The following is a 16207-nucleotide window of genomic DNA, read 5'->3' on the forward strand; positions in this document are numbered from 1 at the left end:
CATGAGTCACAACAATAACAGAAAAAAACAACATGTTACAGAACCATTATTATTATAAGTTCTTTATTGTACATTCAATAATTATTTTAGCAAAAAAATAGACATGTACAGGAAAAAAATATAGTGGAACAGTTACAAAAATCACTTCAGAGTAGCTTTAGCTGATGGTTATAAAAACACTTCACACACGCACCTTTTTTTCCTAAGAAAAAAAAAAAAAAAGGAAGCGAACAATCAAATGCTAGTGTTGTGAGGCAGGCTGCCTTGGTCAAATATTTGAATTGTGCTTCAAATGCCCACGTGGTGCTTCATTGCCACAAGTAAAACAAATTTACAAAAAAACTATCTATAAATCTAAGCACCTTCTATGACTAAACACACATATAATAAAATTGTTCAAAGATAGCACAAAGTATAAAAAAAGAAGATAAACATTGATTAAGTGACGTAAAATGTTCAAGATAAACAGATACACAAGTAAAATGACTTACAGATACAGTTAGTTTGCCGGTCTTCAATAGTCATAATAATGTGTGTTTGGGTCGAGTGCATTCACATGTCTGTAGTTTGATGATCTGCCTTTGATTAGAAAACATTACAACAGTAAAGGGAATTGATAAATAGAGAGCTTAAATTACCACTGAAACAGTCCCAAAGGGCTTTTTACAATATCAGCCACCTTCATACTCGCAATTGGACACTAATGGGAACAAAGCTGCCATGCAAAGCCTTAAAGCTGCAGTATGTAGAATCATGAGATGCTTCCCCCCTCCCCTCCTGAATGAAACCTAATGAACTTAGAGACATGAAAGCCCATATCACTGACTGCTGTGAGGACAGTAAGAGGTTACAGCCACTCCTCACACACAAGCAGCTGCAGTGAGCCCAGCTGATCAGAGCAGACAGACACTCCACATCCACACTCCAATCGCGTCTGTTCTCCCCAAATTAGATTATGTTTCTCTTAGGTTTACAAGCTATTTATCCCATCTGTTATCACTTTCTCTCTCTGACTTGGTACGGGGGGGTAGACTGCCCACAGACTGAAAGTGGATCGCATGCAGTATGGTGCACATACCGAGTCAGAGGGACCTCTGCGGAGTCTGCTCCTCCTGAACACTTTTGTGCCTTTAAACTGTTTAATCTGCCATTGCAATTTCCCTATTCTCAGATCATGAACATGCATAGACTCAAGCAGCCAAAAGTATCGTCCAAAACAGCTCAAGGAGCAGTCTGTTGGTAGAAAGATCTCTGATTGGCTGAAGTCCTGGATTTCTCATCTAAGCTTATTTACAGGGCCAGGAGAAGGAGCAGAGATTCACTATCCACTCATATTGTAATCACAACATTTGGGATTACAATATGCTCAAAGATGATTATGGATTTTTGACCAAATGACGCCAAAAGTGGCAGCATTATCTACCATTGAAAATAATTTAGGGTTTAGTGTCTTGCCCAGTGTCTTCAACACATGGACGGGACTAGTCGTGGATTGAACTCCCAAACTCTCAATCAGAAGATGAACCCTACAACCTGAGTTGAAGTTGCTCCAAGTGTATAAGAGTAAAATCCTTCATAACTCACAGTTTGTCAGCAGTAATAAACAATGTGCATTTTGAAATGAGTTTATAATTGCTTCAGCAACTTGTTTGATTTACAGTCATGGTCGAAGGTATTGGCCCCCCCCGAAATGTTCCCACAAAATATACGTGTTTATTTCTTTTATGTGCATTGAAAAAAACCCACACAAAAAAATAAAATAAATAAATAAATAAAAGAGCCCAAGTTTACATAATTTTTCACAAAAAAATGGACCGGACAAAATTGTTGACACCCCTTCAAAACTGTGGATAAATCATTTTATTTCCAGCATTTGATGCTCGTTTAAACTCACCTGTAGCAAGTAACAGGTGCTGGCAATGATTAAATCACAAGCCAGTTACAATGTATAAAAGTTGACGTGTGTGTCAGAAAGAAGAGCTGAGAAATGAGAACCTAAAAAGCAAAATTGTGAAAAATATGAACAATCTCAAGGTTACAAGACCATCTCCAGAGATCTTCAAGTTCCTTTGTCAACTGTGTGTAATATCATCAAGAAGTTTATAGCCCGTGGAACTGTGGCTAACCTCCCTGGACGAGGACAGAAGAAAATTTTGACAAAACAAATGCAATGCAGGATAGTTAGAATGGTAGATAAACATCCTCAGTTACCTTCCATAAAATGAAGGCTGTCCTGTAGACTCAGGATATAAAAGTGTCAGCTTGGACCATACGTAGTCATCTGAATGAGAAGCAGCGCTGTGGCAGGAGACCAAGGAGAACCAAAAAGCCCTATCTTAGTCTCATCTGTCCACAAAACATTCTCCAGGAAGGATTGAAGCTCACCCACGTACATTTTTGCAAACTCCATTCTGGCTTTTTTTATGTCTCGTTGTCAGCAGTGGGAACAAAGGAACTTAAAGATCTCTGGAGTCTGGAGAGGGTTTTGTAACCTTGTGATTGTTCATATTTTTTGCAAATTTTGCTTCTTAAGTGCTCAGACAGTTCTGAGCTCTTTTTTCTCTTCTCCATGCTTGGTGTGAGGCACACATAAACACAACACAAAGTTTAAACTCACCTGTAGCAAGTAACCTGTGAGTTTAAACGAGCATCACATGCTTGAGACAAAATTATTTATCCACAGTATTAAAAGGGTGCCAACAATCTTATCTGGTCTGTTTCTTTAATTTTGTGTAAAATTATGTACATTTTGGCTTTTTTCTTCATTTTTGTGTTTATTCAATGCACAAGGAAATAAACACGTGTATACTACAAACACATTTCTAATTGCAACAATTCCAGGGGTGCCAATACTTTCATCCATGACTGAACGTCGACATGATTAAATACAAAGAATCGCTCTCATATGATTGCCTGACTAGCAAAGCTGATGTATTCTCCCTTAATCCATGGTGAGAATTTAAACTGGGAAAATTCTTACATTCCTCAGCAAGTCTATTGAAAATTGAAGGGTTGATTATGTCAGAGCTTGATAGCAGCTACATGCATTTCTAACAAGGATAGCAGATTAAACACACACTTAGAAGGAAAATAAACAGTAATACAATCAAACCAAACATAAAAATCCTGCAGACTGACTGCAATAAACAACCTTATCTGAGTGGTCATGACATACAGTGCAACAACACAATACAGTACATCTCAACTATTATTTTCACAACTGCTTCTTTATCTAGTCAAATGCCAGCAAAAAAGTAGAAATGTGTCAGATGACAACGCTGGTGCTGCTATGCGAGCTCCTGTCCTGCAAAATGAGAAAAATGAGGAATGAATGAACAGAAAAAAGCGCATTAAAGAGAAAGGAAAGGAACGTTCTTTAGGAGCCAAGGGCTACAAAAAGGGGGCCAGACTGTCAGTGTGTGTCCTGTCTTGGTCCAAAGAAGATAAGTCAGAAGGCCTCTGTTGTTAGTGGTATTCATGCTCCTTGTAGATGTTGTAAATATTTATTCTCTTTTTCCTGTTTGTTTGTATAGCGCTCCTCTTCAGCCTGGGAGGTTTTTGTTCAGCTGGCACAATAAAGCACTAAAAAACGTATATGCCGGCTACGGCATCATTTATACAAGCAGAACCACGTCACAGATATTTAAAATGTTCCTGTTGAACCTTAAATTCCTACCAGCTGATGTTTTGGAAAAATAATGATCTGATTAGGCCAAAAAAATAATAGTTATGCTTCCGGTTACGTGACCGACCCTATATAAAATCGCAGACCCTATTTTTTTTTTTCGTGGTCAAATCAAGTGCAGTCTCTAAAAAGCCAAATTAAGTACAACAGCAAGCTACATGCAGTAGCGCTCAAGTGACTTCACCACTCAGCAAGCCTTGGAGCGCCACCACATGGTAATGCAGGAAGTTTGACGCATCAACTTTTTGTTTGCGTTTCCAGCATGGCCATAATCAGTGCAATGGCATCAACGCTTGAAAAGGGTAAGATTCCCATTTTTGGTTTGAGAAACTCCATGACAGCATTATATTTTAGTGCTATGATATCCCCTGCTATGGCTATGAACAAAATCTGTGATGGAAAGAAGCTGAACATTCGCAGTGTTTACATGTCATGACAGACCTAGCGTTGCTATGGCCCATGCCATATGTCCTGATATGACATTGCAAGTGTTGGCGTTCAATCAATAAATGCCTTGTGTGAAACAGAAATGTGTTGTTTCTTCACGGATTATTTCTTTTAAATGCTAAAATTGCTAGCAACAAAACATTGGTTGATATCTCTGGGAAAAATTTAAGGAAAACAATTTGCGTAGCAGTAATTGCAGCAATTTTCAACATTGCGCATCTCTGTTATTTTATATATGAAAGTATTGCTAAACATGTGAATTTTTGTGTAGCAGTCACATGAAATTGCATTGCAAATTGCTATGCGATACCAAATACATTTTTCCCTGTATCTTATTTTCAAGTCTGCTATAATCTTTATAATAGGTCTTTAGTGTTGTGCATAGATCTACTTGTCATCCATAATAGCATTGGAGTGTAATATTGTTTTTGCAGTTTAATACAATATTTTGACTATATATACATGTATTCAGGACTTTTAAAGGCCAAATTTGCACAATTATCAATGTAAAAAAGTTTTTGCAAAAAAACATTTTTTTCCTACCTACCTACCCTATTTCTAACATCTACGTAATTGGAAGCACAACTATTATTTTAAAAACTAAAAACATTACATTCTGAAAATCAATCTGGCCAGCTCTCTCTCTCTCTCTCTCTCTCTCTCTCTCTCTCTCTCCTCTCTCTCTCTCTCTCTCTCTCTCTCTCTCTTCTCTCTCTCTCTCTCTCTCTCTCTCTCTCTCCTCTCTCTCTCTCTCTCTCTCTCTCTCTCTCTCTCTCTCTCTCTCTCTCTCTCTCTCTCTCTCTCTCTCTCTCTCTCTCACCATTTATTTAAAATTGGGCCCCAACATGACACGGAAACGCCTCACGTGCATGCTTTGGGACAATGTGAAGCATTAACATGCAATTTTTACCAGAAAGTGGGTGATCTAATGTCTAGAAAGTTGAAAATCTTGCATGATTTCAACATAACATCCCAATTTTGCAAGTCATCTGAAGCACATAAAATTTAAAATTAATAACAGTATGGTAGTTCCCTATATTACCACATTTGGCATGTTTGGTAAGATTTCAGGAAGGCAAACCAATACCTAACCTGCTCTTTGTATAAGTAGTTTTTCCTTCTCCACATCATTCCACTTGGGGACCACAAGCATTCCTCCTTATTGCTTCCAGCATGTTGTTTCCCTCAATTCGCTGACAAACCGTCTCTGCTCTTTATTTTCTCCATCCCTCAAAGCTCAAGTTGTATCTAAGCACTTCTCTTCAGAGTGTTTACTGACAGGGCTAATGCTGCGTTCACACCGGACGTGGCACGAAATGTTTGCGCGGCCATATTACATACAAAATTAAAGGGATGGATGCGGTAAGAGGAGAATTCTTCTCCTGTTGGCAGCACGGTTTGAACTGGGTGGCAAGAGCGTTGGCCGCAGCATGCAAGCTTCCGTTTTCTCATGACATTCGTCATTCACTTGAGTCAAAAATATTGAACTCCAGCAAATGTTTCATGTGACACGCAGGTGTAAAAAACCAATCAGAGTCCTTGTTGTCAATGACATCAGGTCATCAACACGGACACCGGTCTTTTCACCCATTTTAGCATGGAGGAGAAAAACATTGTGGAAGTGTGTTACCACACGGCGCTTTATGACACGACAAAAATTTGCGCTGCGTATGGTGTGAACGCAGCATAACACATCATTGTTATTATTTTTAGAAAGAGGAGAACAAGAGAAAGTTCTCTGATGTTGTGAATTATATGAAGGAGGCTTGAGTGTGAATCTTACTGAGAGCAGGTTGTAGTGCTTGTGGTCATTGTTTCGCCTTGCCTGGATCTCAATGGAGGAGTAGCTTGGGGGTTTCTCCGGCCACTCCTTCCCTCTTCCTGCTCTCCTCCTCCTGCTGTCGTCCTCGTCTGAGCTCCAGGAATGTCGGCGTTGGTGAGGAGGTGAGTAGCTTCTCTCTCTGCGAGCTCCTTTACTGCGTAGCTCCTCCATCAGGTCGTCCCGGCTCCGGGGCCGTGGTCTTGCTCTGCCTCCCTGCCTTCCAGTGGAGCCTCCCCTCTCGTTTCTGGATCCTCTGTGCGGTGCTCTCCTCCTCCTGTGTTCCCAGTCTAAATCATCACTGTAGTCTCTCAGGATCCCTCGTCGCGGTGGGGAGACATCTCTGTAGCCTTGTGTACCGTATCGTGTTCCGTGTTGGGAACTAGCCCCTGAGTTGTTGGTGCTTCTGCTGGACTGGTGGCTGGACATCCTGTGACTTCCTCTGGCTCCGTCCATACCAGCAGGGCCTCTGTGGGAAGAGAAGCTGGGCACACGCTGGATTATTGGAGGCAAAGTAATCACCCTCCTCTCTATCCCCCTCACCCCCATCTCATCCAGAGCGGACAGCATGCTTGGAGGTCCGGGTGTGAAAGGTACCGCTGGATGAGAAGGCTGAAGCTGTGGTGGTGGCATGTTTTGGACAGCGTGAGGAGTTGCTTGAGGCACCCCAATGTCAAGGCCTCTCACCTGATTCTCCAGGTAGTCTAACATTTGGTTGGGGCCTCGATTACTACTATTGACATGATGCAGAGGGGGAGGTGGGGGCTGCTGCTCCAGGGCCATTGGTGCCATCTGCATTGGGGCCATAGCAAAGTTCTGCTTGGTTGGGTATTCAGCAAATGAGCCTGGGGAGCAAGTGACAGTGAGATCAGTTATATGAATTTAAAAATAGTTAAAAATAGGTGACAGTTCACCTTTATTGTCATATATGTACTACAGTATGTACACAAAATGTGTGGTTTGGTTTAAACCCATCCCTGAGGAGCAGAGCAGTTAGGATTGGATTAGAGGCCACACTCAAGGTCCCACAGTGATAGCCCACAGTGGATTCCAACCAGCGACCCTCTGGTTATAAGCACAATGTCTTAAGCATTAGTCATACTTTATTCATTATTTTTGATTAGTCTAAATTTGGTCCTGCTATGTGCCCACATGGGACTGTTGAATATGGACCAAAATTCAAATTTTGCTATTTTTCTCAAAATAGAGATACACAAAATAAATCTAAATCTTTTTAATGAATTAATTCCACCAGAAAGAGGATTCTTGGTCAAAGACAGTGGTGCAAAATGCCACATAGGCAATATATAAACAGCCAGCTGCCAGGAAACAATAAACAGCACAAAGATGTTAAATCACCACGTTAGGTTTGTTAAGGACTCTCAGGCTGATGGAGACGCTTAGGTAAGGACAAATGACAAACGGAGAAGGAGCATCAGGGCAGCCTGGATAAAGTGAATGTTAGCCAGTTTTTTATAGAAGCAAACAATATACAGCATAAAGTTGCCAAATCACCATGATGGATTTGTTCAAAAACGATCCCAATCATATTCTGACTCAGAGTCCGGAATCGCTGTGATCGCTCCACAGTAGTTTGCGGTAAGAAGAAAGGATGAAGCGGTGAATCAGTCTGGTTCCAGTAAAAAGTGACCATAAAAAGCTGTAAATTGACTGATTTGCAGACGTGGGGCAGTTGAGAAGGTGATTTCATGTGGAGAAGGAAACTTATCAGTTGAGTACTCAGAATCTGAATCCCTTAAAACAAACTGGAGTATTGCAGCCCGCCTACCTGCCCAGTCTGATTGGCCGAGTCGTTTGGGGGGGACACTCATCAGCCAATAGAGTGCAGCCTATGTGACGATGCCGTCTTTGTGTAAATTTGTCTTGGAAAATGACTGCTGCCAATTAAGGATGTGCGATCTGAAGATATTAGATTGTTAAAGATTAAAACATGACAACGATTTGCCAAATCACAGAAATCGTAGAACCATCAGTAGTGCACATTTTAACCCTCGCGGTGCCTTGTCTGCACCATATTTCTGTGGCCCATACACAGCACATCCAAAGGGAAAAAGCACGTACGCTCAGCTCCCCCTCCCTCCCAGTGCACAGACACACACGGTTAGCTGAGCTGCTTCCTCAGTGTTAGCAGCAGTCTGTTAGAGGCTCAGTGCAGATGTCTGCCTGTCCTGTAAAACTCCATCAGTTCTGAGTGTTGAAGCACTAAGAGACGTTTCAGGAAACACTGCATGTATTTCTCTTCTGTAACTCTCTGTCGCTCGTCAGTAGCAAAGCGATAAGGCTCTGTAGCTGCAGCTCACGGGGCTGTTTACACTTTCTTAAAGGGACAATGTCCTGAATGTGGTTTACTTTAAAAACTACTTTCAGCAACTCAGAGCTGCCCTGAAAGAAGCAACACTACAGAATTTAATCACATTTCCTTATGAAGGAAAAAGTCAAAAGTGGCACAAAATGTTGATATTGTGCTGCTAGTGAATAATAAAAGGGCCTTTGTGGCATTTTTCTTCACTGACTTTGACCCATTATTGTTTTTCTTGTAAAACTTTTGAAATAAAAATAAATCAAATGGAGTTGATATCACCTATTGCCATTTTGAGGAAAAATATAGAGATAAGAATATTGGTCCAAAACACCCAGGCCTAATGTAACCACAGCAGTAACGTTTTATCTTGTAAAGGATATGATTGTCCAAGCTGTGTCAAATCTGGGGTTCAAAACACTGCTTAAAGCAGGATTTTATTAGTGTGTTACCTCAAAAACAAATGAAAATCACTAGACTGATATGCTGCCTTGTTATGTAGCAAGTAAGGATGTAACGATTAATCATAAGGCAGTTAAAAATCGATTCATCGGTATCACTGTTCACATCGATACTGTGAAAATTGAATCCAGTACTTTTTTTTTAAACAGCAGAGAAGTTAAGAAAGGTTGGCGGCGGGCAATGTCTGCTACTACTTTCTTTCTGGCCACCTTCTACTCTTAAACATATTCATAAATGATTCCTTACCCCTTTAGTACCGAAAGAATATCTGTAATATTACGTGAATATCTGTAAAAGTCACGTTTTTCTATTAGCTCTGTCTGCTAGCATAGCATCTCTTCTTCACTGTAAGACATCTGCATGCCAACCGACCACTGGGTTACCAGCGCCCTCTGCTGGTCCAAACAAATATCTGACATAAATACAGTGCAATGACTGTTTTTTTTTTTTTAAAGTCCAATTGTTAAGGCACAAAATACATTTTCAGTTCAGTTTTGCATTGTTTACTATAGAACCGGAATTTAAATTAATAGGCTTCTTCTTCATTTGTATTATTCCTTTATTTATTTCATTCAAGATTTATTTTTAGTTCAATTGCATTGTTTTGAATAGTTTATCAAGGGATTATTTTGACAATGAAAAATAAAAGGAAAACAGTACAGTTTTTTCTAGATTTTTCCCAAATAAAATAAAGGAATATTTTTCAGTCATCATTTGTCTACAGTCCCATTTTGTAAAATAAATCGTGAGAGAACCCAGTATCGTGAATCAAATTGTATCGGGAGTTGAGTGAATCGTTACATCCCTAGTAGCAAGTGTTGCTAAGTTAAAGTAAAGTTAAAAAGTAAAAGGACTGTGTGACTAAAATAAAATGTCAACATTTTTGTTTGATGTTAATTGTACTTGGAACCAGTTTGATAAATTTCTTACATACATTTCAAAAAATGTTTGAAAATTACCTTGCCTTAACATATCTTTTATTCCTTTTTTCCCATTCAGGGCAATGATTTTAAGTAGCTGAAATGGTTTGTTTTATAACTAATAACTAATAGTCTAAATGATCTGAATGAAAAAAATTGTGATAAAATCGTGATTTTACAAAGAAAAAAAATCATATGATTTTTTTCCCAAATCGCCCACCCTACGCCCAAGAGAGCAGTGATTACGGTATGTTCTATGGTTTGTGGTCCAGACACTTTTCTGACCTGTTGGGGCAGAAACATGCCTCTACTGCATCTATTTTTTTCTCTAAAAAACATCAACAATGGAAAGTAATGAGAGTCAGCAATGTCGGAATCTGAAGGAGAAAATGCAGCCGCCGGACTCCCTGATGAAGACATCCCATTGCAGTTTAACATCAAGGCATCTTATGATACAAGATATTGATGAACCCCTAGAAAGCAGAGTCTCACAAAATAAACCTTAAAGTAAAATCATATCATTATAGGTGGTATTGTTTGTTTTTATATTGCATTATCTCAAAACATCGCAAATGTTCCAAGGCCTTGTCTTACCTGAATACAGAATAGGAACACCCTGGGATGAGGGATTGGAGCTGATGGGGGCATAAATGGGCTGACCGTTCATCCAAGGAACCATGGCCTTCTGAGCCTCCTTTAGCATTCGGTGCTGCATCACCACTGAAATTACAGCAAACAATCAATCAACTCTATTTATCCACAAAGGGCAATTCAACTCAGTCTGCCAGTCAAGAAATTAAAAAGAAGTAAAAAAGAAACAGCCAAAAAGCAACATCAGTCAAACACAACAGAGAATCTTACAGTATGAAGAAAAAAGGTCAAAGTTTATCTCTGTTTTTGTGAGCACAAGAATCAGAACAGGTCAACCTTAGACCGGTTATCAATTACCAGTACACACACACATATATATATCTGCACAGTGGATATAAAAAAGTCTACACAACCCTGTTCAAATGCCAGGTTTTTGATATGTAAAAAAAATGACACCAAGATAAATAATTTCACAACTTTTTCTACCTTTAATGTGACCTATAATAATATAAAAATAAAAAACTTAAGATAACCTGGTTGCATAAATATGCACACCCTTAAACTAATACGTTGTTGCAGCACCTTTGGCTTTTATTACAGCACTCAGTCTTTTTGGGTAAGAGTCTATCAGTGTGGCACACTTGATTCAGGTCTGGACTCTGGCTGGGCCATTCCAAAACCTCAATCTTATTCTGGTGAAGCCATTCTTTTGTTGATTTGACTGTGTGCTTAGGGTCACTGTCGTGTTGAAAGATAAAGTTCCTCTTCATCTTCAGCTTTCTAACAGAAGGCCAAAGGTTTTGTGCCAACACTGCCTGGAATCTGGAACTGTTGATAATTCCCTCCAGTATAAGGCCCCAGTTCCAGCTGAAAAAAAACAGCCCCAAAGCATGATGTTGCCACTACCTCACTGTAGGGATGGTGTTCTTTTGGTGATGAGCAGTGTTGTTTTTGTGCCAAATATAAGTTTTGGAATTACGGCCAAAAAGTTCAACAAAATTGCAAAATGACGCCGAGCTTGGATGTTTTTCTTTGTAAGATAATGGTTCCGTCTTGCCACTCTACCTAATAGCCCAGACATATGATGAAGATGGGAGATGGTTATCACATGTACTACACAGCCAGTACTTTCCAGAAATTCATGCAGCTCCATCAATGTTGCTGTCGGCCTCTTGGCAGCCTCCCTGACCAGTTTTCTTGTCTTGTCATCACTTTTGGAGGGACGTTCTTGGCAAAGTCACTGTTGTGCCATATTTTCAGATGATGACTGTCTTTGCTGTGTTCCATGTTATATTTATTCTTTGAAAATTATTTTGTACCTTTCACCTGACTGCTATCTGTGAACAATGAGATTCCCCTGATACTTTGGAAGCTCTCTGCGGACCATGGCTTGTGCTGGAAGATGTGGCAACAAAAATGTCAGGAAAAAAGAGGCCATTAAATGGTGACACGTGTGTGCTGACTCCAATTTAACATGAGTTTGAATGTAATTGGTTAAATCCGAAGACAGCCCCGTCCCTAGTTATAAGAGGGTGTGCACACTTTAGCAACCCCATTCTCTCAGTTTTTTATTTTACTTCACATCCCTGAAAGGTTATTATATATATACAGTATATATATATATATATATATATTTATATATATATACATACATATATACACACACATATATATATATACACACACACACAGTCATTGTAATCTGTATGCACAATTTTTTTTTCCTTTTGTTGGACATTAGTTACCAATTAGTATTATTACGATCGTCAAACCCAAAGCTTTAGGAAGGCGTCTGTACCTTGATATTTCAAACTATTTTAAAGATGTTAAAAGTGGCAAATGTGGATTATGTAAAAAACAGACTAAAGTAATTTGTTCTTAACCACTTTTGCTGATGATGCACATTTTATTTGTCACAAAAAGAATTAACTTGAAATGTTTTTGTGCATTTCTGCATTCTAATCGTGTAAATGTAGACAAACAGTAGTGAGAGTACTACCTTTCTCTGGACAGCAGCAGCTCTCAGGACAACACGGACAGCGGATGTAGCAGCAGCAGTTCTGTGGGCAGCACTGACAGCAGCAGACTCCGAGAAGCATGATGAGCAAGAGAGCACCAAGGATGATTAACAGGACTGTTAACCAGTCTGATGACATAGGACAAGGAGGAAAAAATCACAATGTGTGTTTACGGGGCGACCGTGGCTCAGGTGGTAGTGGGTCGTCTTCTGATCGAGAGGTTGGGGGTTCGATCCCAGCACCTGACTATGTGTCGAAGTGTCCTTGGGCAAGACACTGAACCCTAAGTTGCTCCCAGTGGTCGACTAGCGCCTTGCATGGCAGCCCTGTCCTATTGGTGTGTGAATGTGAGAGTGATTGGGTGAATGAGCTGATGTGTAAAGCGCTTTGAGACTGCTTCAGTGTGGTGATAAAGCGCTATATAAAATCAAGTCCATTTACCATTTAACTTAAGCACAAAATGAATGAAAAATTTCAGAATGACTTACGAAACACAATGAGTTTTATTTCACGGTCTGAATCTCCTGTTGTGTCACCGGCAGCATCGATGGAGCAGAAGTAGACGCCATTATCCCACCACATGACTTCAGTGATGACCAGGTCAGCATCTACATCACAGCAGCAACAAGAAACATGTTCTTCAGACAAGAGGTTCCCAACATCTTAGTAGAGGTTGACTGATATATCAGTAGGCCGATATATCGGGCCGATGAAGCTTTTTTTCAAAGCACTTTAGAGTAGCCATTAAAGGAAAAAAGAAAGTACATACAAAACATCCATTCGGATGTATGAATATACAACAAAAAAAGTAATAATTAATAATAGCATGTGCATGGGAGAGGTAGAAGCCAATAGGCTTAGAAATAAAAAGCCAATATAATAGGATAAGGATATAACATAATAGTGCCTGATCAAATATCCTTATCCTATTATATCCTTAATAGGATTTTTGTTTTAATTGGTTGTGTACGGGTGTATTTAAAGTTCAATAAATGTTAAGAGTTACAGTATATTGGTGTATTTAATTTAATTTGTAAAATATGCATTTATATCATATGAGTTTTTCCAATTGTCTTTCATAATTAATGTGCTTTAAAAAAAAGTATATCGGCATTAGATATCGGCTGAATTATTGTTATTTTTTGAATTGGCATCTGCATCGGCCATTGAAAATCCCATATCGGTCGACCTCTACATCTTACGACTCATTTTCAGCATGTTGTTCCTTTACTTTGAAAGGTACGCTGCCTGCCTAAAAATGTCACAAGCCCTTGTTGGACCGTCTTAAGCATTAATTATGGCACAAAATCGCAGTGGCCTCATTTCTACAAGCTTTCGCAAAGTCCATTTCAAAATGTATTTCTGTACAGAGTTGCATCAATATTTTGCACCAATCTTGTATTAATGACAGGCAATTCGGACGACTACGCAAAGTCTCCTCCAGCACATCCCAAAGATTCTCAATGGGATTCAGGTCTGGACACTGTGGGGACCAATTCATGTGGGAAAATAATGTCTAATGGATTGTCATCTTGTCTGTGCCATCACAGAAGAAAAAGAAAAAAATCATTCAAGGAATAACGTGGTCATTCAGTATATTTGGCTGACCTCATTCTTTGAGCACATAATGTTGCTGAACCTAGACCTGATCAACTGCAGCAAATTCAGTTAATAGCACTGTGCCAACCATACAAGCCTGCCCCACAGGTTGGTTTAGGTAGGAACTTGGCATGATCCCTTTAGCTGCCTCATTCTTATCCTGAGGCACCCATTACTCAGGATCATTTAAGTAATCACGATCTACTTAAGGTCTTATAACCTCTTTTCTCACTTCAGCACTGTAATTTAGTGGTTATTATTTCCTGGTTCGATTCTAGGTCTGAGACAAAATGCACCAAAGCATCCAAGTGCACATCCAGCTGCTGTCTAATCAGTGCCATAGATTGCACCCACATCTCAATAAAAGCACCATCACACAATGAATTCAGCTACGTGAACAGGAAAGGATTCATTTCAATCAATGCACAAATGATCAGCGATCCACATATGTCTATGTTAAACGTAGTTCCCCGTTGGCTTCTAGAGCAGTGATTCTAAAACTTTTCAGTCCCGTACCCCTTTAGACATTTAACCTGAAGCCATGTAACCCCTCCTCCTGCACACTTAAAAAAAACACTGTACAATGTAGCCCTACGGTGAAATTTGTCCCTGAAATTTACCTATCTTGTTGATGAATAATACATAATTTAGAAACAATTATGATCTGTAAGCACACAAGCAAACATCTTACTCAGAATTATCACTAATTACTTAATTAATTGTTCAATACAACTCACTACAACTTTAATGAGAAAGTGAAGTTGAGAGGATAAACATCACTCTGCAATGTTTGGCTGAATTTTGTCTGTGTCTTAAATCACTCTTAAAGCAAAGTCTTGCTCTATATTTTGTTTTTATGTTTGTCAAAGCTGAAAATCCACTTTAACACAAGAATGTAGTGGCAAAGGCCATCAAAGTCTTGACAGCACGTTTGGCTAGCGCAGAGAAATGCAGCTTTCGTCATATTTGCCCTTTTTTTGAAGAGATTGTTTCTTTGTCAACACAAGAGGATGGTCTTACATAGGCAAATGTGTAATTTGTGGCAATGCTCCTGTCTATTTATATTCTAGTTTCCAATGCTGTCACGCTGTTTTTAATTTTTATTCAAGTCCCCCCATGACAATTTGCATACCCCACACTTTTTGGGTTCGTGAGCTACTTCTAACACAGTTGGGGTGGGAAGGTATAATTGTAAACAATTTGATTTTAATATTTACACTACTACAATTATTCAATAATTATTTAACATTTGTTTTTTTCATTCCGAAAATATGTCACGGTTGGGGAACGCTCCTGATTGGTCAACGCGCCGCGATATGCCCCAAAAGTTCAACAATCCTAACTCCAGTGTCGGCCACATAGGAGGCGCCAGACGTACGTCAAAAGCATCCGCCGTGCAAAAAGCCTCTAAATGCGGCGCACAGCGGGACCTCCGACTAGTTGTGATGATGCTGACACATGTCAAACTTCAATAGCCACTGTTTGACTGTATTGGACACAGTAGCACCAGCTCAAAATACTCCAGGCTCTAATAAGAAACCGTGGATGAATGAAGCTATTTTTAGCTTTAGGAGAAGCTGCCAGAAAATGGAACGGTTGTGGAAAACCACTAAACTCGAGGTGCATAGACTCCATCTTAAAAAAAAAGATAATGGAGCTAAATGAAATAATAAAGCACGCCCGCTCTGCTTATTTCACTAATCTTGTTTTGCGAAACAAGAGAAACCCCAAGGCCTTGTTCAACTCTATTGAAAATCTTTTTGCACCCTCACCATCCCATGTGCCTGTACACACGCAGGATGACTGTAATAATTTCTTTAACTTTTTTGTAAACAAAGTACAAAACATTAGGGTCAGTATGACTCCTCTCTTGGTTAGCTTGTGCACTGCCTCAGCCCCTGTGAGAACATGGTCCTCATTCATTCTTGTCAGCCTACAGGATGTTCAGGTTTTAGTAGGAAAGATGAAACCCTCATCAAGCACTGTATACATTGTTCCTACTTCCCTGCTCTTAAATGTTTTTGATGTTGTCGGTCCTTGGGTGGTAAAATTGATAAACCTCTCACTTTTATTTGGCTCGGTCCCCAGCTTCTTTAAACATGCGATAGTGAATCCTATTCTTAAAAAACCCAATCTTGATCCGGGAAAGCCTATAAACTACCGGCCCACATCTAAGCTTCCCTTCATGTCTAAAATCGAGGAGAAAGTGGTAGCTAAGCAGCTAATCTCATACATGGAACAGCATGATTTTTATGATAAATATCAATCTGGCTTTAGGTCAATCCACTCCACTGAAACTGCTCTTCTGAAAGTTTCCAGTCACGTGATGATGGCCGCTGACTCTTG

General features: G+C 39.6%; 1 protein-coding gene across 1 annotated transcript in view; it reads right to left on the reverse strand.

The window, feature by feature from the left end:
- Positions 1–111: 111 nt before the first annotated feature.
- Positions 112–16207, reverse strand: part of ildr1b (immunoglobulin-like domain containing receptor 1b) — a 38725-nt gene continuing 22629 nt past the window's right edge. The window contains exons 4-8 of the mRNA XM_028436898.1: positions 12751–12870; positions 12244–12390; positions 10248–10373; positions 5916–6796; positions 112–3304 (exon numbers count right to left, since the gene is read on the reverse strand). Of these exons, the coding sequence (XP_028292699.1) occupies positions 3266–3304; positions 5916–6796; positions 10248–10373; positions 12244–12390; positions 12751–12870 (1313 nt within the window). The 3' untranslated portion in view covers positions 112–3265. The remainder of the gene's footprint in view (positions 3305–5915; positions 6797–10247; positions 10374–12243; positions 12391–12750; positions 12871–16207) is intronic.

This window comes from Gouania willdenowi, chromosome 21 (assembly GCF_900634775.1).
Source record: "Gouania willdenowi chromosome 21, fGouWil2.1, whole genome shotgun sequence".
Lineage (NCBI taxonomy): Eukaryota > Metazoa > Chordata > Actinopteri > Blenniiformes > Gobiesocidae > Gouania > Gouania willdenowi.